Raw genomic sequence first — 24,826 nt, 5'->3', positions numbered from 1 at the left:
GGCTGGGGTTGAAAATCAAGGGGAGGCCAGGGGGCATGCCTTCTCCCCCTACAGAACGCACCTCTCCTGAGAAGAGGGAGACCTGCCACTATGTGTAGCTTAAAAGAGAATGGCTTACAGGATGCCTTATCTTTTCAGGAGGAACCTGAGGTTACAAGTTTCCCCAAAAGTTAAAAAGTGGGACATCAAAGGTAGTTTCCTCCTTAATCCCTTGCCAGCTAGAGGCAGAACTTCTGGCCAATCTCTAGGGACACTCGGTAACAACCAGGCAGGCACCCCTCTTCCCAGCCTGTAGGAAGGAAGGACTCTACCCATAGCCAAGGCTTCCTGGGAGCAACATGGAAGTTGCCTCAAGCAAAATACCACTACATCAGAGGGAGCGATTGGAACGCATCTGTGAGGCCAATAAACCTTCACAACTGTGCCAAGACGTATTTTGTAAGATGAAGCACCCTTTTACAGGGGCCTGCTCCATCTCAGTGCAAAAGCACCAGCAGTGTTTACCTCCAGATTAGAACTGTCCTCAGGATGGAGGGAAACGCAGCATCTTACTTGGTTCACTGATCTGTCCATTCAAGAATTGTTTATTGAATACTTACCAGGTACTGGACACTGTACTAAGTGCTGGGGACAGGTACAAATTAAATAAAATCTCAAACTTGGGTCTTTTGGTCTCCTTCAGTAGTCAAGGCGACACCTCTCCATAGATATTTTTTTAAATCTCCAAGTCTATCTCATTCCCACTTCCCAATTCTTATTGGTTCTACCTTAAAAGGCACTTAATAAGGCAGGGAGCAATGGGGTGGGGGTGGGAGAGGGAAGAGAGCTCTGCCAACTTGTTTGATCTCTGGGTAGCTTGGACCTCACACACTCTTGCCAGTTATCTAGCCACAGGCAAGACTTCATTGAGCCAGGAATATCAGTGGCAGCTCTGGGGTTGAAACTCACACCAATTTTATTGTGTCTATGTTCTTTCCGTGGCAATACCCACAACACTCCGTGGAAGCTTAATCTGCTCCTTTGAAGAAAAATAAGTAAACCAGGATATCGACACACACCCCACCACCTTCAAGAGGAAGAATGTAGGTCAGCATCTTTGCCACTACTCTATGTGAAACTGCCTATGATCCTGGCAAAAACTAGTAACCACAGGCCCATCCCGTCCCACTACCTTCCCATAGCTCTCAGCCTCAGTGAGAAAAGCCAGCAAGGAAAGGACTTTCTTCCTCCTCTCTATCCGCTTCCCAGCTGTCTGAATTACACTTAAGACTCCACTGACAAACATACATCAGCTTTTGCTCCCACAAGGGCAGCGGAAGCCAAGCAGGGACTCTAAGTCTGCTTCACGCATCACTGACAGAACCAACCCTGTTCCAATTGCTAAAGTCTTAAGAGCAGCAATGACCTAGAAATTGACAGTGGGGGGAGAACTGAAGGAAAAGAAACTAACAAGCCAGTCCACAGAAAACCCTATTTCCAAATACCAGGGGAAAGGGAGAGAAAGGAGGTAGAGGGGAAAGAAATTTGGCTCCTTTGAATCTGCAAATGCAATCTTGGCTCAGAGCCACGGAGGATACATAGCAGCCCCACTGCGAGTCAAGCCATGTTCCTGACTCAAGTCCTACAGTTAAGAGGAAGGCGCCAAGCCTCAAACACAACGAGGTGGGGAGACCGCTCCTTTCTGGGCAGGATCCTACTGTGGACACAGAACAGACAGCAGCTGCCCACAGTGTGGAAACAAACTGTAAAGCAGTCACGTCTCTTAAGGCTGCAGCATCCAATAAAATGTAATTTAAATCAAGCCTCGCATCTGTTCTCAATCCCATTCAGTCTCTGCTTTCCATCAGCCTTCGGACAATCTTTGCAATTATGCTTGTTAACCCTTCTAGCCCCAGATACTTTCCAAGCTTGTAGGTATAGAACTGTGTTCTATACTCACAAATTACCCTCAGAGGGAATGAATGCTCTTGTAAGAGTGTGTGAGAATGACATTCAGACTCCTGTCTACAGACTATGTATGCTCTGCTACACACACCAGTGGGTAGTGTTCATTTCAGAGGGCTCTCTGTGTGCTCTTCTATCCCATACCACCTGCTGTAGCCCAGATCACATTGCAAGGATACAGTGGGCAGCATGAATGAAACAGTGGCCAACAGATCATTTATACACATATCATGTTTCCAAACTCAAGTGTGTCAGAAAGGTAGGAGGAGACAGAAGAGCTCAGGGAGCACAGACTTGGACACTGGCCCTCAGACCATTCATATCACACATGGCTTGCATTCCAAGCATTTGCCTGAGTTTTAAAAGTACAGCAATCTCCCAAATGAATCAAACTTAAGTTCCTCCCCCTTTCTCTCAAAACTACCCCAGCCCCATGCCTTCCCTTTCAAGGCAGTCAGTGTTATAACGGTGCCCTCTGGTGTCCCCATCACAAATTGCCATTTAATGCCACTGGAAACTAAACCCAGAAAAGAGGAGACTTGAGTAACCGAATGGATTAATTGATCTAGTAAAACTAGAAAAAAATGCGATTTAGATGAAAATCCAACCCCAAACTAAGGCATCTTGAAACAACTGGCTTCATCTGAGGGCAACTAAGACTGTGGGACAGTTTAGGGAGGAATTTTCACATTGCCTTCTGAAAGTTTGAGCTCTCTTGAAATGTGGCTGCTTGAAAACACAAAGAATCAAACTTGAAAATAAATATATTCACAGTCTGTAGAGTTACATTCTCCTTACCAACCCCACACCCTTGGGAGTGCCTAAGAAACCCAATAAGTCTTTAAAATGTCTGCAACGTGAACACAGTATACTCCAAAATGAAATAAATTCTTTGATCACAAAGTGTCCTCCAAATCTCCATGCAGACTTGCTTATTTTCCTGGATCATCCTTTCTCGTTCTTCTGACTCTAGTCCCAAAGTTCTTTCAAATATAACAATGTTTGAGAAAACAAAGAGGTAACTATATACACATTCCACAACATACTCTATATACTTGTAAGCATATTAAGGTAGTAAATATCATTAAAAAGGGTCTACTTGGTAATTTTTAATGCATAAAAATAATAAGACCCAAATTCTGTGCAAATATTCTTAAATCTATAGATTAAAATTTGTCACTTTCAAGTAAAAAAGGTCGTATTTGTTTTCAAACCTGAATATATGAAGTACTAAAATGAAGACTTTATAGCTCTCTAAATGCCAGCTGGATACTTTCGGGTGGGGTATTAGTATAAAAAAATTTAAGGTAATCCAGTAGCTAAGATATTTCCAATTAAAGCTTTGTCTTTCAGAGCATGCTCTATTTCCTTTTCTTCAATCTTCAAAGACACCTGGAAAGAAGAGAATAAAAGCTTTTCACAGTGAACTCTCAAAATCAGTTTTTATTACATAAATGTCTACCATATTCAACTTTTCTCACAAGAGGCAAGCAAGTTAAACACTGCTTTTAAAAAAATCTCATTTATACCACAGTCCCATCCTCACAGATCTTAACAAACTACCTAACAAAACAACAAATTATCTAATTGTGGTCATTTAAAATTCTTTACTTTAGCAAAAGATAAGCTCTTCAAAACAGGACAATTAAAAGCAATGTCACAAAGAAGCAGTGAGTTGTACCTTTGTGAAGCGGGTTTCCTTGTTTTTCTTCAATTCTAAAATGCCCCTGGCTTCCAAGAGCCCTGAAAGTGACAAACACTCTGACTGGTCCACGGTTGCCATCTGCTGTTTGCGACAGACATTACTGTAGGCTTCATATAACTGGGAGGAAAGAAGGGAGAACAAATGTTGCTTATAAGTCATATCTCTTGTAACCTTATAATCTTTTTATTTTATTTATTTATTCATTTATTTATTTATTTTTAGCTGAGCCATCCTGCCACCTGCTGGCAGCTCAGCAGCAGCTCAGCTTGGGCCGGGCATCGAACCACTGTTGCTCAGAGCTTGCACTCTTGAGCGAGCTCTTAACCAACTGAGCCACTCGACCGGACCTTATAATCTTTTTAAATATGAGAGTCTGGGTTTGCAAAAAAGTTATCTCAATACCCTAATTCTCCCTCTTTTCAATAAAATCCTTGAACAGGCACTCTGTAGAAAATTGCCAAAAACCTATACTGTTATGCAGGAAAGGGGTTTTATATATTTCATAGGGAGAGGCAGAAATGAAGGGGAGAAGATTATAAATGGTAAATTCTCAACCACAACCCAAGGGAAATAAAGTCAGCTGCCTTTTATATGATATCGGTATTTAGTCTTACTGTTAAAAATCCATTTTTAATTCATATCAGCTGGAGCATGATAGGCCTTTTGGAAAATATCTGCTCTGCAAAGCAGATTCTCATCTCCACCCCAGCTCCATCTGCTGAGATTCCCAACTAACCTTCCCCAAAGTGACCTCTTTGATTTTCAGCTGCCTGGTCAGGAGCAGCAAAGAGCAGACCAAGATCTTCTGCTGCAGAGGGAAGGAATCTTGTGCTCCTTCTTGGCTCAAAGTCATTCTGTTACCATCAACTTCTGAAATGACTTGGGATATGTGAATAAGACCAACCCGCTTCGGAACCAGTGCCTCAGAGGGGGATTTACCTATAAAATAAATAAATCAAGCTTAATTAGGTTTTTAAAAATTCTGTGTATTGAGACACATGACACTAAGTTTTCGTTGGAGACAGTTCAAGTGCAGTCATGTTCAAAAAAAAAGTGCAGTTCAAGTGGCAAAGCAGAGGTTCCAACTCTGTAACTAGAAGCAAAAGGAATGAGAGACAATACTATCCTCTGAAAGAGGCCAAAATAATGTGGGATGACTTGGAAAGTAGGGTATCCTTTTTCTGGGCCGAATGGTGAGCTATTTTGTCCTGTAGAACACAATTTAATCTCAGAAAGACAATAATCCACCTCATGAAAGAATGAGAGCCAGACAGAGAACTACTGCATTTTACCTTGGAAGTTCCTAATATCTCAAAAGTACAGAAGAACAGAATCTTGAAGCAAAGACGATATGCCTGATACTTAAGGAAAAAGCTGGGAAAACAACCTAATATTCTGAATCAAATGCGTCGCAATGTGGATGGTAAGGTCAATCCTGTGTATGTCCTTTAGATAGCCTCCACAAATGACCTTTGAGGTTTGGTTCACTCATCCAAGCTGATCTACAGTACAGCAACACTTGAGAAAATGTCATTGGATATCTTAGCAGATAGCACCATCTCAGAGGCCTCAAATTGGGAAACTGCCAACAAGCTGCTCAAACTATGGCCACATTGTTCGGAGGTGCAGGAATTGCAAGACAGAGGAGAGATTTGCTCTGTAACGACCTCTGCTGAAAGTTACTTCCTGAGACCATGTGCAGTTGCCCTGCAACAATTTGCTTCTATTTGGTGACTACAAACGGGATGCTGCAGAGGACTAATAGTAGTGGAGAAACTGAAGATCCCTGATCAAGTAGCAGAATCAAGTTGAAAGGAACAAGGTGATGAAAAATAGAAAGTGTTTTCTGTGGAACTGTAATGCTAGAAACAATTTTAATAACTTTCAACCAGTGCAGGAGTGAAGGAAGCAACAATCAAATCAGACTGTCCTGTTTCTAAAGATTAACACTGGATATTGAACACTGACGAGATGTGTAGTTCATGGTCATTTTATATTTTGCCATAGCTAAGAGAACAAGGCTGAGAGAAAGAAAAATTAATTTTACCATTTTAATTTAAAACAGCCTGCAGTTTACGGTAGGCTATTATAAAATATTGTCTTTTAATATTTTGTCTTTTATACTTCTACCCTCCTAGACTTGTTTAAAGGTTTGAGATATCCCAAGTTGAACTCCATTCTTTCACTGTCTGTCTTATTTACCAGGCTTTCCTTTCATCTATATTGAGACCTGAACTGCACACAACACAAGCACCCAGAGAAGCTGATCCAACCTTACTGTCTAGTTTTCATTCCTAGAGCTTGGAAAGAAAACTTACTCCGTCCCAGCCATTTATATAACACCCTGAAGAACTCATTTCCAGTAATGCACGGACTATAGTACTGGTAGGCAAGATTGAAATAAGCAGATGAAATAGATCAAAAAAGACAGACAGACACAAAAATGGGTGTGTGGATTTAACTGTGTTCATTACATCTTTCTAGCTCTTTCCTCAGAAAAATTGAGCTTCCAATTATAAAGGAAGACGGGAAAGAGATAAACTACTTACATTGAGACAGTGGTTTGAGGATAGTCTGGCTTTTGACATCTGACTCTACAATTTCAATAGCTCTCCTGTAAAAAAAAATTTCTGAAATTAATTTAGGCTGAGCCAAACCAAACCACTAAGCTCAGAAACAGACACATTAACAAAAAACAACATGTTTTATAATTTTAAAGCCCCCAAACAAACCCGGGTTATGTCTCTGCTAGAGGAGGCTTAGCTGCCTTGAAATAATTCATAGACCAGGGAATCTGAGAAACTTCAACACTACATGTTTTCCTCTTATAGATGCCAAGTAGGTCATCATACATTGAGCCAATAATAACATTTTGGAGGAGAAAATGTCATGGGTAGGAGAGAATACGTAGTGTGGGCAACTGTCTAAAGAGAGCCAGTATCACCCATCCACACTGGACCTAAAACGAGAGTCCTCACTTGTATATACATGGCATGTGTAGGCTAAACCACACCATACTACATGACTATTGCTCATAGGGCAAGTCTACCCAAGTAGTTTGCTGACTAGGGGAAACTTTCAAATCCAGGATCATGACATCTAGCAACAGGAAGAGCTTACTCTCCCACTGCTCTCTCCAAACTACTTTGCCCACAGGAAGCCATAAGCCAGACCTGGATCTTCTGCATGGCAGTAGGGGGAGGTTGGACCAGCGGGGCAACACAGTAAGTATCATTTTAATGGACCCAGTGTTCCTACTGGGAAGGAAGAAATTTCATCAGTCAGCACAGAGGCTTTCCCCAGCAGGAGGGGCAGGGGGATGGGGAGAGGTCTGGAGTTACAACTGTGGGGACCACCAACTGGAGGAAGGGGTGCTCACAAAAGCAAAAGAAGGAAAAAAATGTCTAAAGGCGAAGATGGTTCAGGTCCATAAATAAACCTGCTTGAGACCAGCTAATGGAAAAGTAAACTGGAGTCTTTTTTAATACAAATGTAATTAACCAATCTATAATCACCACAGGGAGTGCCAGCAACATCTCATTTGTTCCTCCCTCTGTAGGTAATGGACTGATAATGTTTCAGACATTAACACGGTCGAAATGCAGAGCTCCCCACTGAGAAACAAGTCCTCTTTTCTGAGCATAAAAAGTGGCAGAATGGAGCCTCTTAAGCCACATTCACTTGAGTTACATGAGACAATTAACAGCATTTCTTTTTTTTTTAATAAAAGCAGCCAACAGTGCCATAACTCACCTGCAAACATCTAGTGCTTTGCGAACGTCTCCCGAAACAGCAGATACTTTTCGGGCGCAGAACTGAATTGCAGCGTTATCCAGAACCTGATCTCTCGATGCCTTTGGACAAGACACAGAAGGTGACAGTTTGAACTATAAGATTCCCACTCTTTATGATTTAGATCCCAGACATAAATATTTTCACACTTAAGTCTAAACTTGATTGGTCACCCTTTAGGGTCTAAGATGCCTTTTCTGTTCATAAGTAAATGGAGATTTCACACATTTAAGCATTTCCTAGAAATGTAGTAAAGGTTCATGAATGGAAAAAAAGCAATCAGAACTTAACTTTCTTTGGTGCTTTTCAAAAGAGAAAGTTTTTTTCATAGGCCCTATTTTTATTTATTTATTTTTTAAAGATTTTTATTGGGGAATTGGGGAAGGGGAACAGACAAGTTGCCGTCAGTTTGGTCTTCAGTCTAGTTGTGGAGGACGTTGCTTCACTGGCCCAAGTTGGCATCATCATTGCGCTCTTCCCGGGCGAGGCAGATCAGTCGCTGGCTTCTGGATGGCTGCTCACGGCGGCTGCTGGCCGCTCACGCTGGCTGCTGGCTACACACAGTAGCCCATGGCAACTCACTGCCACAGGGGCTGCAGCCTACGCCGTCACCAGCGACTCACAGCAGCCCAGCTTCAGGTTGAGCTGTTGTTCAGCATCTTAGCTGTAGAGGGCAGTGTCACTGGCCCTGATATGTGGGATCCGAACCGGGGCCCTCTGGTGTCCCAAGCCAGTTCTTAACCATCGTGCCACTCGGCCGGCCCTCATAGGCACTATTTTTAAAAGCCATCAAAGAAGCATTTGAGTGATTCCGCTCTTATTTTTATTTCAACACTGAAGCATCTAATAAATGGAGCCATGGGTGAAAATTCATATAAAAATGTGCTCATTATGGCCCATAGGTACTCCATGCTTAGCAATGCAATCAAAGCTAAACATTTTAGAACTATTGTTAGGTTTTCCCAACACAGGTGATCCAAGGAACACACAATTTGGTATAGTGGTTGACACTCACCTGACTAAGTCGATCCTGCAAGATAGTGGCTATTTGATTTTTGGTATAAGGTGGGAAATTCAACAGGCATGGTTTACATTTTTCTCTAGCTTGAAGCCTCGGCAGAATTCTGTCTGTGAGATCCAGGGTATTAGCAATGCCTGAAGAGGAGATAAATAACACTAATCATCACTGGTCAAATCATCCTAAAAGGAAACATAAACCCTCTGAAAGTTGACTAAAATTCCCAGTTATAATCCAGCATTCCAATTGTTGCTTCCCACTCCCACCCCTCCCAACACTCATTAAGTATATAGTCATCACAGAATACTCTTTTGAATTTAGGTTTAGAATTGTTCACCGATAAGCAGGACCAGATACTCCAAAAATCAATGGTCTCTGAAATGCACTATTATGTCATTTCTGTTCAGACTTAACAAAATAGATATGCCTTAGATGAAAAATACTATTATTTTTATGGTAACTCATTTTGATAAGAAAGCAGAAAGCTAGCTTAAAATAATAGGTGATAAATAAGCTGAAGAGGTTAGAAAAAGAATTCTTTACAACCACCATGTAACATGAACAATTGAGCACTAACCAATCAGCACCAATCGAGAATTGCTTAACCACGGCCATTCAAACAGCGTGTACAATACATCCTGCCCTTTGCTGTCCAGCTGATCCACCTCGTCCAACACCAACACACTATATATCAAGAGAAACAATTAGTATCCATGTTCACCTTCTTAACTCTCCAATTTGTCTGAGCTGGGCTGACTCTAGGTCACATTCCTACAGCTGAGATCAGTTTAAAGATCATAATTTGTCCTTTCGCCAGTCACTGTTACAATCATACCACCTACTCCACCATCATGAAAATAAGAGAGGTTTTTCAAGCAATTCGTTTAAAAACATTTTCCCAATTTAAAATTAGAAGGTGTATTTTTCCTTTCTTTTTTCCCTTTAAGCTATGAAACTACCTCTCATAGAGGAAATATAGGAAATGTTCTTTTTATAAGCAAACTGATAAATTCAAGAATGGGAGTGTGGGGGTAACACAGCTTGCAGATTTTCAGAGCCACTTTCAGCAGAGCAATACTTACATCATGGGGCCCTTCTGTGCAGTCAAATGATTTTCCAGTTTCCTCATCATGTCCTTCCCAGCTGGCCTGGATACTCCTTCCTGAAAAATCTCCTGAGCAATAGCTGGGAATACAGCCTGGGCACTCCTCAAGGACATGCAATTCAGCATGATAGTTTTAAAGCCTTTCAGTTTTTTCTAGGAAAATGCAAACACGGGAGTTATTCTGGCCTCAGATTAAGATTTGATGGAACCCAAGGTGTCTTTGAGGAGTTAACAGCGTTCAAGAGAATAAGCTCTACTTTCATTTGGAAAGATTTAGACAATGAAACTAAAAACGTCTTATTTTGGGGAAAACTTCAACCCTCTAAGACTTTTACTTTTTCTTAACCCTCAATAACCAAGTGTCATTTTAGCAAGAGCATAATTTATACTCTGAACGTACCTTGAGGTCTTGCAGAATTCGGCTTAAGCAGGCAGTTTTTCCAGTTCCAGGAGCACCAGAAAGATAAAGGCTTCCAGCTTTTTTCCCACAGATGTGCTCCCTCAGGAAATTCCTGATGATATCCATCTCCTTTTCCCTGGCAGGCAGCCGATCTGGGACAGCTGTATTCAGGACCAGCTTTGCTTGCTGATAACAAGTGCCTGTGCCAGATATGAAAGGACAGTTAGACACAACAGAGGTGACTGAGAAGACCCAATGGGTTTCATTTGGAGTCACCAGCCTTGTTTACGAGGCTGCACTAACAGCTGCAATGTAAGAACGAACCTTCTTGTTTGAAGAGTCTCACACGTGCAGATTCTTTCTCCAGGGGACATTTCTGCTCAGAATTTGCTGTGATCTCTTGACCTTTTTGAACTGAGGAACATATTTTGTCTTGGTGAACTCTGGCTTGTTCTCTTTTGCTAGGAGACTTAACTGTCAACTGATTGTCAAATACCAATTTACGCCCCTTAGGTGTATGTGAGTGAGGGGGACCATTCTCTTTCTTGCCCTGCTTTGGTGGAGAACAGGGTGGTAAATGAGGAGTGTTGCACAGGTTGTCATCACCTGAAATATTAAAATCAAAACATGGTCATTCACAGTAGTGAACAGTAAAAGGACTTGCAAAGATCTCTGCCTCCCCCAGAAAGAGGTGAATTTCTTTGATAGTCAAAGCCACCAAAATAAAATGCTTCTCATTTTAGAAGCAAATACTGGCCACCAGATGGCATCACTGAATCTTACTACTGTTTGGTAGAAACCAAATGGGTTTTAGTGGGATCAAATCCTAAGATGGTTCTAAAACAGGGTTTCTCAACCTTGGTACCACTGATATCTTGGACCAAATAATTCTTCATTATGTGTGAGGGTGTGTGTGTGGGGGGGTATCCTGTTCATTGCAGAACGTTTAGCAGCATCCCTGGTCTTTATCCACTATGCCACTAGCACTTCCTCAGTTGTGACAACCAAAAAAAAGTGTCTTCAGATACTGCCCAATCACCCCTCAATAAAAGAAATTATCTAAAACAAGAAAGGATTACCAACAACTGTTCTAAAACAAGAACATCACCTGTGTCTCTTAATTTCACCACTTTTGAAGCAAGTTTCAAAATACTACACAGTATAGCTAACTGCAAGGTCATTGAAAATACCAACAGAATTGTTTAGTATTAAGGAATTGAAGAGCAGACCTATTAAATACTTTAGAAAGTGATCTTAACTCTGAAGTTCAGGAAGAATTTAGCAACCATTCTGAAAATAACCAAAATGAATAGAGAGGTCTTAACGGAACTTAGAAAGGTGCTTCAAAGGATTAGGCATCTTATTATTGAAGGAGTGGTCAAGAGCTACCAATCAAAAAGTACTTATACAATGGATAGCTTACCTAGACGTTTTCTAGGGCTAAGAGGCAGAACTGCACAAGGAGAACGGGGTATGGCCTGGACATTTGTCAGTTCTAGTTTGGTGTCACTAGAGTTTTTAGCTTTGTCCAACATCCGAGACAGCTTCTTTTTTGGAAAACTGATTGCAGTCTGTGACTGGGATCGGGTTTGAGGCATGATGGCAACACAGCTGGGCACACACAAAAAAAGAGAACAGACAACCAATCAGTATGTAAAACTGAAGGAAAAATAACTAATTTATAAAGATCATCAACACTCATGTCGTTAGTAAATTATGTTATAACAATATTTTAGCATCCAGTTCTGCTTCCCACCCAAATCTATACAATAGTGAACACCTGTCTACCTATTATGGGTAAGAAGCTGTTATAAATATGTTAGGTACTGACTCATCTAAGTTTACACTACCATAGAGGTAGGTACTATTATTTAAATAATCTTGAAGATGAGAAAATTGAGAGGAACAGAGGTCCAAAATCACAGCAAACCCGGTATTCTGGCTTCACGGCCCAAGTTCTTACCCACTTGGACAATGCATTAAGTTTATCTTGAGTGATTTCTATATTTCTAATCCCCTCATCCCAGGCACGGGGTCTATCTTTATCACCAGCTTCGCCCAGCAGCCTTCCGTATTTAGTTTTCCCTGAGGCCTCACTCTGCACTCAGTCCCTACTCTACACAACTCTTAACCCAACCCCAGAACATGTCCCTTCTACAACATTTAACTCCCCACGCACAACTGCCAAACTACTTCGAAGGCGCACATCTGTCTTCCCTTACCCAGACCTGAGCTGCCGCAATCTGAGCTCTCCTCCTCTCACTTCACCTCGGGCCTCATCGGAACCCGCGGGCCTTGCCACCCAAGTCCGCTGCCTACCAGACCCCAGGCCTCCCGAGCAATCTTCTCCTCTCCACCCCACAGGGCTACGTCACCTCAGTGCCAGCTCCTTCTCACGTCTCTAGCACACGGCTTCAAGAATTCTTCACAAGCTCCTGAACAAACCAGCAGCAGAAAAGCCCAGCCACTCTCGCGCCAAATCTGCACAGCCACAGCTTTCCGGCCTCCCGCCAAAGCCCGGCCAGGGTTCTGATTGGCTGTCGCGAGCGCCGCGCGCCTCGGCAAACGCCCGTCCTCTTCGCGTCCAATCCAGCCGTAAGACCCACAACCAATAAGAGAGCCCCAGGTCTCAGCGCTCCCGTGAGGCCACACCCACTGAGCTGAGAGCGCAACTATATCCGGGACTTCCGCGTAAAGACGCGAGGTTGCAAAGGGAGCGATTCTGGGTAAAGTGGCCCGGCCACGCCGCAAAGCCCGGCGGGAGATGTAGTCTTTGTCGCAGGCGGCTCTCTATTTCTACGCCCTTTTTTTGGTGGTTAGGTATAAAGATACGGTTGCCCCTTCTCGTTGCTGCACTTACCTATTTTCATTATCCTAATGAGCTAGATTTTTAGAGCGCTACTATATAATACCTACCATTTGGCATTTGGGGGCGGTTCTGGGTGCCAGGCATGATGCGTGAGAGGCGCTTTACTTAACTCTCTAATGCATAACCCTGCAAAGCACAAAGCAAATGTGCAGAGGGTTAATTAGAGGTCATAGCATCTTGTGGAAGGGCCTAGGACCCATACTTCCTGACACCCAAAGCAATGTTTTTTTTGGTCAAGTTCTACACATACATAAATATACCACCACATTTTATCACAGTATTGCCCTGATTTGTATTTCAAAGATGAGAAATAGGGCCAGGCCTTTGCTTTTGTTTGGTTAAAGGTTAAGAATTCTGTGCACCTTCTTATCATTAATCCCATTAATCCCCACTTAGTGGGGAGTGAAGAGAATTATGGCCCCTTAATTTTAAAATCTTTTTTTAATGGCTAAACACTAGGGTTTCAGGACCAGAGAAGACTGCCACAGAAGAAGCAGCAAGCTGAGCTTTTAATGAAAAAAATAAATTATAGTAGTAATTTACAGGCCAGCTTCCAAAGCTAATAACCTAGCTAAGCCTCAGGTTCTGTTCAAGGCCAAAACCCAATTCTAGGTGATGGTAAGCATTTATCTTTCATCCTTCAGTATCATATAAAATAGAGCAATAAATCCCAGAAATAGGAAAACATTATTACAATCGTCAGTTAATTATAGCTAGTTCATATAGGAGATAAGAGCCAATACTGAGTGTTTAAGCATATGCCAGGGACTGAGCCCAAGTGTTTTGCCTATATCACATTAATTCTCACAAGCACCTCATGAAGTGAGTATTATTTCCATTTTACAAATGAGGGGGCTTGAGTAAATTTGCCCAAGGTTACACAACTAGTAAGTGAAAGAGCTGGAATTTGAACTTGGGAAGTCTGACAGATCAAACTCTTGACCACTCAAACACAGGGGGAGGATTACAGATGTAGGTTCTAAAGTGGCCTTCTAATAGGAAGCGATGGTGAAGGAGCACATTTTGGGAAGGCTTTGTAGGCGCTGCAAACTGTAAGAGTGAAGAGCTTAGCAGCTGTGAATGTAAAAAGTGTTATCCTAGAATGGAGGCTTTTCGACCAGATGGTATTTCTGATGTCTTAATAGGGCAATGGAACCTAGGTAGCAATCTTCACTGTTCATATTTATTTTTATAACCTGGGCACCTAAAAGTTGTCCTTAATAACCTGAAAGGGTAACATGTGCCTAGCGAGCTTTAAGGGATGGTGGTGAACCACCTCTCTCATTTTACAGTGGGAAAGAGGGAGCAGGGGAAGCTGAGTACTTAACGTGCATACTGGAGCCTACGAAAACACCAGGAAATATAGCCCTAGTTCAAGAAAAGCCTACAAGGGTAAATGACCACTGTGGAACCAGGCAGAGAATCACAAAATGTCAGGATTGAAAGGTGTCTAAGATTGCCTACTTGAAGCTTTCCAGTATTCCGCTAACGTGACGCACGTAACCACCAAGTTGTTTCTTGCTTCTGTGCCTCTGTCCTTGCTGTTTCCTGTCTGGAATGCTGCTCACCATCCTCCTTCCCTGGCTAATTACCATAAAGCCTTTTAATACCCTGCATAGGTTTCTCCTGATAGCTGTCCTGAGGTCTTCTACTACACTCTGAGCTCCTTGGAGGCAAAGACCATGTCCTATTCATCTTCATATTATAGATGCCTGGCACAGAATCAAGTATGCAATAAATGCTCACTGAATGAATGGGAAGGGCATTCCTGCTGCTTTGTGGCCAGATACCATGTAGTCCTTTAAATCTCACACCCCTAAACCTAGGAGTGGAGAGTAAATTCAATTATGTGTAAAAACCATCCAGAATGGGCTCCAGTGATGTCAGAGGCGAAGCATTTCCCCATAGTTATCCTCTAGGGTGGTTAGGATCCTGAGGTTGACATTTATCGCTGTCTGCAGAGTAATAGGACGTCAGAGACAGGCAGCTTCCTTGCAGTGAGTTGCACAGTTTGTGGCTGGGTTGGGCCAGGAAATACTTAAGAGGTACATTCACCATAAGCAGCGGTGTCAGTAATAATTACAGTGGGCAAACTAGTGTCCTTATCACCTGTTAATTCATACACAGTATCATTGGGGAAGGAATCAAATCACACTGGAAGGACCAGTCTGGCATCCTTTTGTGTAAGTGTACACACACACACACACACACACACACACACACACACACACACACACACACACACCCCCCCTAGCAATATCATTCCAATAGGATGCAGAAAGCTTATAAGGTTAGGAAGTTGAGGGTCATTTAGGCAAGCTCCATTTGAGGGCTATTTAAAGTCACAGGAGGAACAATTAAATCAATAAATAGGTAGTTTATTAATCATATTAATAACAACGATGGGCCAAATAATCAGGAATTCAGCCAATTTGGCAAGTACGGATGAAAGTGAAAGGCCTTTCCCCCCTTCTTCCTTCCCTCCCCCTCAGGTTGTTATATCTAAATTATGTGAGAGTGATTCATACACACACGCATTATGGATCAGTATGGGAAATAATTTCAAGACCTTTGCTAGTGATGAAAGTGTCAGGTAAGCTCATTAAGTCTTAGTGGTGATGTCAGCTGACCCTAGTAAGCAGAGAATGTCTGGTTTAATTTTTACACCGAAAGTCAAAGTTCAACAAAGCCAGCTAAGATTTCAACTTAAAGAGCAGTGAAGAAAAATAGCCAATACCCACATAAAAATAGACACACGAGGCCTGCATGCTCGGCCCCCACCTTTTCTTCCATGCCATAGTGTGAGAATCGGCCATGCAACACAGGTTGAAAGAATCACAGGGATATAAAGAAAGGACACAAGGCCAGAGGGTGTCCTGGGTTCCCTGAGATCATAAGCAAAGGGAAGTTAGGCAACACATATAAATAATGACCAACTCTATCAGAATCACCCAGTCAGCATGGCTAACTAGAACTGTGATTTTTCAAAACACAGCAGAGGGGAGGAGAGAAAACCCTCAGGAAGCTGCAGATACTTCTGCCCAAGTCAGTGTATCTACTTTCTCAGTGGACCTGGGGTCAAACCACTACCCAACCTAGCATATGAGGCAACAGATTTTCTCCCCTCTCTATGCCATCACATGAGGTGGCATTCCAGACAAGAGTACACAGTTTCCAGTATTTTGTTTTTGTTTTTAAGTAAGGTTTAATTAAACTGCATGGCATCCAGAAGAAACAAATGTACCAAAGAATCCAACCTGAGACCAGATTATACATTTTAGTGGTGGTGGTGGTGGTGGTGGGGTGGGTGGAATCCATACTAATTAGGAGAGGGAGCACTGTAATCAGAAAATAACTCCAAAATAAATCATACAATAAATTATTTTCAAAAGAAACTGACCCACATGCAGACAAAGATGGACACACACATACACACTCACACTCTTCAAACATGTCATTCTAGTCTTTTATTCAGTGTTGACTATGAGTTCCATGCTGGTCATCATGGGAAATAAAAGTTAGGCATGAGAAAAGTAGGTTTGGCCCCTCTGCCACTAGTGGAATGAGATTTAGGACAATTAGGGAACCCAATAAGATGTTAGGAACAAGAGTAGAAAGAAGGAAACAGCAGTTATCAAGGAAGATTTTAATTGCTTCAAAGAGGGCGAGGGGAAGAAAGCACGGAAATCTAACACAAGTAAAGGCACAATGAACGTGGAGTTGAATGGAACCAAACCCTTCCTTCGGTTAAATAGTTTTCCTTTTTTTTTTTAATGTGTTTTGAAGGTGGCTGTAGTTTTCTTTCATTTTGTATTTAAGAGATGCGTCTTGAAGGCAGAGCTGTCATGCCTTCCATTCCCTAAATTAGGGTGGCTTATAGAAAGCCACCCTGACTACATAGTCAGGGACTGAGATTTAATAGGGAAAGAAAGACTACAACTGGAATGTGAAGAATTTGATTTGCAGTTGATTGTAGGCTGGGTTTCCAGAAGGACAGACAGCTCAGTGTAGTGCCATCAAAGGGCCTCAGAAGCCCTATACTCCACCCCAAAAGCTTCTCAGAAGACCCTGGAGTCACACTTGTCCCCCACCCCCATAAGCTTTCAGCCTACAGATTATTTCAAGTGACCAGGAGAATTAAAACACACCCCAACCCTGAGTTGCTCTGTAGCAAGTCTATTTACAGTTTTTTCTTACCTCTCCCTGAAGGTAAATCTGGGTTTCAAGTTGGGAAGCCGTGGCGTGAGGGGATGCCCCCAGTGCAATGGCCAGTGGCTAGTCTCTTTGCTTTTGCCAGTTGGGAGGGCTGGGATGAATTTCTGGAGACAGCAGCTTCACATCCATTGGGTAGGGCAGCCCTAAGCACTCTCGCTCTGTGGGCACAGGCTGTGAAGATGATGGGGCTCTGCTGCTGGAGGAAATCCCCACACTAGAGAAAACCACACCTGGAATATCAAAGTGCTCTTACCCAGGTTTGGTGACCAGAGAAGAGGCGGGAAGAGGGGCATCTAGCTCATTTACAAACCTGGAGGCCACTGCCCTGCTTCCCAGAAAGGGCAGTAAGAAACAAGTATAGTATTAAGTTTTTCCCACTAGAGAAAAACATCATAAAACCAAACCCACACAAGGGCTTTTAACACAGCTTCCTGATGCTTAGTTGGGCAATGTCTCTTCCTTCTGGGAGGGGATAAGGGGTTTAATGGGACTGGGCAACAGCCTCAACATGAGACCACCCAATCTTCCACTGAAGAGACGGCATTCCCATAAGCAGATAAAAAGAGCAGTTTAAAAGGTGAGAAGTTTTAGTGCTCTTGCAGCCAGCCCACCTTAAACCTATATTACAAGCTTTTTACAACATACAAAATAGATCAATAACTATGAGGATCACATTCCCATTCTTCGATAGTAAATATACATGATAATAAATCTGTTATTAACAGAGGGACCAAATAACGTATAAGGCAGAGACATTTAAATAAGTACTGTGTCACTAACATGCTCTGAAGAAGAAAATTCATCTGACTAGATCTAGGCCCAAGAAAATGAAAGCACAATACCCATGTGACACAGTCCAGATGCTGGGGAATGAGGGACAGTAGGTCGCAGGGCAGGAAGATATCAGCCCCAATCAAAAGCTGGGGTTTGGCTTTTACTTGTGATACTTATTCTGATGCTCCGTATTTGAGTAAAGGGGAAAAAATACACTTTGATAACATTGTACAAAAGGCATCAACTCCCATTTCAAAAACAAATGGGAAGACTTCACAGTCCAAGTTCAGTAACTGGTCAGCATCTACCCTGGAACTGCTGCGGTATCCAGTCTTGTACTCTCTTCTCTCCCTTTCCCGCCACTAGCATCCCCTCTCTTAGCTCTATTCAATTCATGACGCTGGGGAAACTGTTGGGAGATAACTGCTAATTGATTTGAAAAATGATAAATAATGATTAAAAAAAGTTTGGTGACAGACCTAGTCCTGGTTTGTCCCAAGAGTCAATGTGGTACAGGGGATGACAAAGCACAGAAGACCCATACAAATACCCCACGTCGAGCCCTCTCTCATCTAGCATTTGGAAGACTGGCGTTTCACCTGGCACCATGCACAGGCCCTTAGTCTGTGATCCAACAGATCAGAAAGGTCCCTAAGGTGGTTTAGGCCTGTGATGTATCTGGTGAAATGTTTCAACTGACTTTCCCCAACCATTTCATGGAATCGCCATGGCCTCCCTCCTCTTACTCCAAGTTTTGAGTAGCCTCTGTACTTGGCAAGAGCTGTAGCAAACCTAACCATCAGTGTGGAGCCCAGGAGCTCCATCCCGCTGTCAGAGAAGGGGAAGTCCCTGTCCCATCTTTTAAGTTCAGTTCCTACCTAGATCAGGAACCTCCATTTTCTCTGTGCTCTTTAACTAGGACCTGGAAGATGAAGAAACAACATATTGTTGGCCGCCAAGGGAGATCAACTGGGCTGAGGAACACCTCACCAAAGTCTTTGCGCTTCCTGGAACAGAGAAATCTTTGATCACCCCCCATAAGCTGCCTCACCCGTATCTACTCTGCTGTGCTAACCCCTGCAAGTCTCAGGAAGGCAAGGGTAGTGGAGAAAACAGGAAGAGTCTGTTTGGTCAGATGGGTTGTGAACTCTGCAATGAGTAGGCTTTAGTCTTTTGTAGCCCACAGAGCTGGTCCCTTCTACAAGGTGCTTCACCCCTCCCTTCTTGGTCATCATGAAGCACCCATCGGACTGACGTGTCTGGACAGGACTGAAAGGGCTGGCGACCTTCAGGGCCAGTCAGAAAAGACTGAGGTGAACTCAAGGTCAAGGGTAAGGCCAATGCCAAAGTCCTATCTTCCTACCTCCAACTGGAAATTTTGGGGGTTTGTGAATCTGGAATGAATGAATATGACTTTTCTCTTGAGGGCTGGGTGGTGGGGGGAGGAAAAACATCCCTCGGCCGCAGCACCCTGAGGAAATAGGGCAGGGAGTCCCAGAGGACTCAAATGGCTTCTGGTCCCTTCTCTGCAAAGAAACTGACTAGCTCTAAAAGGCTCCCCAGTTTATTTCACCCTCTCTTTTTATTAGCTGTTTAGTTCAACTGATTAGTATTTAGTGTTTATATCCAACTTATCCCTGGGGTGAGTGTATGGGGTGGGATAAGAGCAAAACCAAAATACCCCTAAAAATAAAGCAGACCCATTTCCTTACCCTTTCTTCAAACATGACCTTTAAAACAGATCACTTCTCTGCAAACTCCTCTCCTTTTCACTAAAAATGCCCCCTCCCCCGCCCCCAAAGTCCTGGTCATGTCAGCCTCCTAAATGATGAAATGTAATATACCACTAAGCTTCCCCCACAGTGGGTAGGAGGAGGCAGGAGTACCTTTCTCCACCCTGCCCCAACAATGAGTTAATTCATCACAACAAGGCACCTTTCCCCAAGAGGAAAGCAGGAGACATGGAAGCTTTTTCCTCATCTGGCTAGCAGGGCTTGCTAGAGGAGGGATGGATGCAGGGTTCGAGACCCTATTGTCAATATAAAGAGTCCAATCACCAAGTCCAGAGACGAGATGCATAGATGGAGGTGAGCTGGAGGGAATGCTTGGAGTCTAGAGGTTGGTTGCACTGGAGAAACACATTAGGAGCTCTCATGCAGGTTTTCAGGGGAATAGAAGGGACCATCTGAGAAGAGGAGTGGGTCCATCCTTTTCCTGAGGAACAGGACCAAGCCAGACTTCACCTGACAGTGGGTGGCAGAGGCGGGGCTCCACGGGCAGCTGAAAAAAATACCAATAAAAACCACATACACAAGGTCACCCACCAGACCCTGAATAACCCAAACAATCCTGAAATAAGAGACAGGCCCTGGGCCGGCCGAGTGGCGCGATGGTTAAGAACTGGCTTGGGATGCCAGAGGGCCCCGGATCGGATCCCACATATGAGGGCCAGTGACACTGCCCTCCACAGCTAAAATGCTAAACAACAACTCAACCTGGAGCTGGGCTGCCCTGTGTTGCGGGCAACGGCGTAGGCTGCAGCCCCTGTGGCAATGGGTTGCCATGGGCTATCGTATGTAGCCAGCAGCCAGCGTGAGCGGCCAGCAGCCGCAGTGAGCGGCCGTCCAGAAGCCGGCGACTGATCTGCCTTGCCCGAGAAGAGCGCAATGATGGTGCCAACTTGGGCCAGTGAAGCAACGTCCTCCACAACTAGACTGAAGAACAAAACGACAGCAACTTGTCTGTTCCCCTTCCCCCAATTCCCCAGCACTGTTCCCATCCCCCCAATTCCCCAATAAAAATCTTTAAAAAAAAAAAGAGGCCCTGTAAGCTGTTATATTTTGGGACACGAGGTTTTTTAAAGAAAATGCAGGTGAGGAGAAGTAAATTTTAGCTGAAGAAAAGCACAGAGATTCTGCTTTCTATGTGATTATGGAAAAACTTCCATGACTGCTCTTCTCACCTCGGTTTGTTTTGCTGGGATATACTCTCTGAAAGTGTTTATACTCTTCTGGAGCCGGAAAGTCTTCTACTGGATGGAAAGAATACTTTGACTCAAAATCATCTACAAAAGGAACAGAATATTAATTCGCATCACCCTTCCACGTGCTCCCACACCTCTGTACCACTAGAACTTGCCCTTACTAGTCTCCGTGCATTCTGATGTACTTGACGGCCTACCCTGCCCACTAAACCAACGTTCCAGCATAGCATCATTCTATGAACCTCATATGCACAGAGGATGTGCTCAAAGGTCAAAGGCTCTTTACATTAAGAAATTAGTCTTTAAACTGGTTTTTAAAAAATCTTTCCATGAAAATTCAAGCATATAACAGGAAAGGAGCCCAGCTATCTGCATGGGAGGAGAAAAAAATATATGGAGTTCTTTAACATAATCATCTTAGAGACTATCACCATGGGAAACCAACTGAACTGAATCCACAGATTGGTAGAAATTAACCTAAAATGGGAGTATTTGTCACCAACTAGAGGGCTGTGACCAGATAATTCCCTTTTTGGCCCAGGTTACCCTCACTTAGCTCTGCAACACAGCTGCGATAGCCATCTCATGGCCCCCACTCCCACGTGCCATGGCCCCGCTACAAGAAGGTTCACAGTTTTTACAGGTGTGGCTTGATCACGTTCACTTATCTTCAAAGGAAAAACCCTGGTGCACCTCACAGGAATAGACTAGGGCCAGGGCAAAGAAGAACCAACCATTAAAGAATCCAGAGTGTTAGAGCTGAAAGGATTGTACAGGTCTTTCCAGGAGTCCTCAACAGAGGGTCTAATGATATCCTCTGGACAACCTTTGCTTGGGGCTCCATCCCAGACCTAATGAATTAAAATCTCTTAGGTGGAGCCTAAGATTCATTGATAACCTTGGTCAAGTAAATATGACATACTCCTGAACTAGTCAACCTCCTCATTTCACAGGTAAGAGAAGTGAGGTCCAGAGAAGTAAAGGGACTTCCTCAAAATAACACAGCTAGTTAGTGGCTTTGGATTACTAGATAAATGTTGTGTACACAGAGTAGTGTTTTATTTTTAAAGGGCCAGAATGGAGGTCTCCTTCATAGGAAGATGATACACAGAGTTCTTGTCTGAATAATCCCGAAGAGGATGAAGTCTCTGACTTAAAAGGTAACCACAACTAATGATCTTTGGGGAGCAAGAGAGTGGCTTTAGGGGAGGCTTGACACCTGCTGATTTTACTTCAGCCTATTCCAAAGCAACCATGCCTCCAATTTGCACAAGGAAAGGGATGTCAATGGATAGGGCCTAGAAGTCTGAGGTAAAGTCGGGAGAGAAACTGCTGTGAACAAAAGATAGCAAATGACCATTCCCACTCTACAAGGGCCACTGAGTTGGTAAGTCACCACAGGAACTAGGAGGCTAAAACAGCTAGGTACTCACCCAAGAAAGATCGGACAGTGGTAATAGAATCCCTGTGGCCATTCCTCAGAGGTGGTGGAGGAGGAGGGGGTGGCCCGGCTGGGATCCTTGAGGGCGGAGGTGGGGGCTTTCCCCGGCTCAGAGGTTCCGACCCATGTCGGTATGGTGGGGGGGGAGGGGGAGCATCCCTGGCACCATTTCGGATCATTGGTAGTGGGGGTGGAGGAGCTGTAATTAAAATCGGGAGCAGTTATGTTTGAATGCAGAGGCTCTGCGAGTCTCTGAGCACCATGTTAAATATATTCACCCTCCTCTCATCCCTATTTCTTTAACAGCATCACCATTCTTCCAGATACCAAAGTTCAGAATAAATGTATGACCCTTTTTCATTTCCCATGAGAAGTCAGGCAGGAACTCTACCTATTCTTGATGATTTTTTCCCCTGCTCTTCCATGTCAGCCTCCACAATTCTAATTCAGGGCTTTCTCATATTTAGCCTGTTCTACTGCAAAAAGCCTCCCAAATGTTCTCCTTGCTTCTAATCTCTTAATCTGCCAATCCATTCTGCATACCACCAACTCACTAAGATCCCCAAAATACTTGCTAAGACTTTTGCAAAGGGCTTTGCATTTCCTACATCATAAAGTTTCAAATCCTTAGCTTCTACCCCAATTGGGTTTCCCCTAATTAATCTCCTTTCTTACACAGCAACCTTCCACCTCAGTCACCCTGATCTCACCTTCTCCTCCCTTTCTTGACTCCTAGGCTGGGTTAGGTACAGCTCTTCTTCACTCCCACCACCACCTCTGTATCTCTCTACCACTCTACTATATTGTACTCTGGTTATTCTTTATATGGGCCTCTTTCCCAGTATACTGTGTATAAGTCAGAGCAGTGACCATTCATCTGAGTCCCCAAACTCAGCCAAATGTACAGCACATGATAGGTACTCAATCAACCTTTGCTAAGTAAACCAAATTACATATGCTTCACTCTTGTGACTCCACCCACAATCCTCAAAAATGACATCGCTCTTCTTTTACTACCAAATCTATCTATCCTTTAAGGTTTAATGCAGGTTCCATCTTCTCAATCTTTTCTCAAAGCAATCCACTCTATTCTGATCCCCTCCTTCTTTGCTCACTCAAAACATTTATAGGCCATGTCACTTATTCTAGCACTTAGTAGTACAGGCTAAAATGCGTGATTTTCAAGATATGTATAGTAAGTTCATCTGTAAAAGTTACATATTTTCAGTAAATAGTCTCATTGCTCAAAAAAATTGGGAACACCTCTTTTGGAATTGCCTCCAAACCCCGTTTATCAGACAGATCCATAAATGTGATGGTCACATCTCATTTCTGAGGTCACACCAACAGTAACAAAAATATTCATACCTACGTCTGACTCCGCTTTTTGGCCATTTTCAAAAATCAAATACACCCTTAAAAAGACAAAAATTTGCCACCAAGTAGAAGGTAATATCAAAAGCATGTATGAAGAAATGGCAACACCACCGGAATAGGTTCTACTGTGTTTAAGTAATATTACCTCTATGCTTTCTTTGCATTAACTAGCAATAGCTGCTACCATTTACTTGGTATCCACTCTGTTCCAGGCATTGTCCTGGGTGCATTATATGCAGTAAATCTTTAAAAATTCTTCAGTCACCCCTGCAAAGTTATGTTGTATTATTCCCATTTCACAAACAAGGAAACTGGGAAGTAGGTTATTTGTCTGAGGTCACAGATCTAATAGACCCAGTACACATTTGATCTTTCTCTTGCCCTCACATTGCTTTTCGTAATTATTGCAAATGTTATATATATGTATCTTATCTCCCCAACAAATTTATAACCCAGTGAGATGGAAGTGTGTCTTTTGGTACCTATGCCATGTCCAATAAATAGTTGTTATCTAAATAGCACATGGAGCAACTACTCAGCTTAAAAAAAACCACTGTTTTAGTATTATGAGCATATCGTATTGTTCCTCCTGAATTACTGTCAGAATTTCTGGGGCCAGCCGAGTGGCGCATTGGTTAAGAGTTGGCTTGGAACGCCAGCTCTGAGCAGCAGGACCCCGGTTCGGATCCCACATGAGGGCCAGTGACACTGCGCCCTCTACAGCTAAGATAGTGAACAACAGCTCCACCTGGAGCTGGGCTGCTGCCATGAGTTGCCGGCTATGGCATAGGTTGCAGTTCCCCTCCCCCAATTCCCCAATAAAATCTTTAAGAAAAAAACAGCCAGTCACGGCAGCTCACAGCAGCTCACAAAAGCACATGCCAGCTGCAGGCCAGCCTCACTGCAGCCTATGCCGACGCACGGCTGCCCAGCTCCAGGTTGAGCTGTTGTTCACCATCTCAGCTGTAGAGGGCACAGTGTCACTGGCCCACATGTGGGATCCGAACTAGGGCCCTGCTGCTCAGAGCTGGCATGCCAACTCTTTTTTTGTTTGCTTGTTTTAAAGATTTTTATTGGGGAATTGGGGGATGGGAACGGCGCTGGGGAATTCGGGGAAGGGGAACAGACAAGTTGCTGTCCTTTTGTTCTTCAGTCTAGTTGTGGAGGACGTTGCTTCACTGGCCCAAGTTGGCACCATCATTG

The 24,826-nt window shown here is 43.4% G+C and overlaps 2 protein-coding genes across 5 annotated transcripts in view; both read right to left on the bottom strand.

The window, feature by feature from the left end:
• Nucleotides 1-919: 919 nt before the first annotated feature.
• CDC6 (cell division cycle 6) lies at nt 920-15,031 on the bottom strand. Of its 2 annotated transcripts, none has more exons than XM_019638779.1 (12): nt 12,881-15,031; nt 11,388-11,575; nt 10,289-10,570; nt 9,965-10,164; nt 9,542-9,717; nt 9,037-9,143; nt 8,457-8,596; nt 7,403-7,503; nt 6,199-6,263; nt 4,386-4,588; nt 3,626-3,766; nt 920-3,336 (listed from the first exon to the last, which is right to left on the bottom strand). In XM_019638779.1, exons 2-12 carry the CDS (start codon nt 11,560-11,562, stop codon nt 3,247-3,249), a joined length of 1,680 nt encoding a protein of 559 aa, XP_019494324.1. In that variant the 5' UTR covers nt 11,563-11,575; nt 12,881-15,031; the 3' UTR covers nt 920-3,246. The 2 variants fall into 2 exon arrangements, with proteins under 2 accessions (XP_019494324.1, XP_019494323.1); XM_019638778.1 differs by lacking the exon at nt 12,881-15,031 and adding an exon at nt 12,340-12,739.
• A 159-nt stretch (nt 15,032-15,190) lies between these two features.
• The window catches only part of WIPF2 (WAS/WASL interacting protein family member 2), a 42,321-nt gene continuing 32,685 nt past the window's right edge, over nt 15,191-24,826 (bottom strand). For all 3 annotated transcript variants that reach the window (XM_019638802.1, XM_019638803.1, XM_019638804.1), the window contains exons 6-8: nt 22,239-22,445; nt 20,785-20,886; nt 15,191-20,102 (exon numbers count right to left, since the gene is read on the bottom strand). In XM_019638802.1, the coding sequence (XP_019494347.1) occupies nt 20,062-20,102; nt 20,785-20,886; nt 22,239-22,445 (350 nt within the window). In that variant the 3' untranslated portion in view covers nt 15,191-20,061. The remainder of the gene's footprint in view (nt 20,103-20,784; nt 20,887-22,238; nt 22,446-24,826) is intronic.

The sequence above is a fragment of the Hipposideros armiger genome, unplaced genomic scaffold (genome assembly GCF_001890085.2).
Source record: "Hipposideros armiger isolate ML-2016 unplaced genomic scaffold, ASM189008v1 scaffold_40, whole genome shotgun sequence".
NCBI lineage: Eukaryota > Metazoa > Chordata > Mammalia > Chiroptera > Hipposideridae > Hipposideros > Hipposideros armiger.
This window is presented reverse-complemented; position numbering and strand designations above follow the sequence as displayed.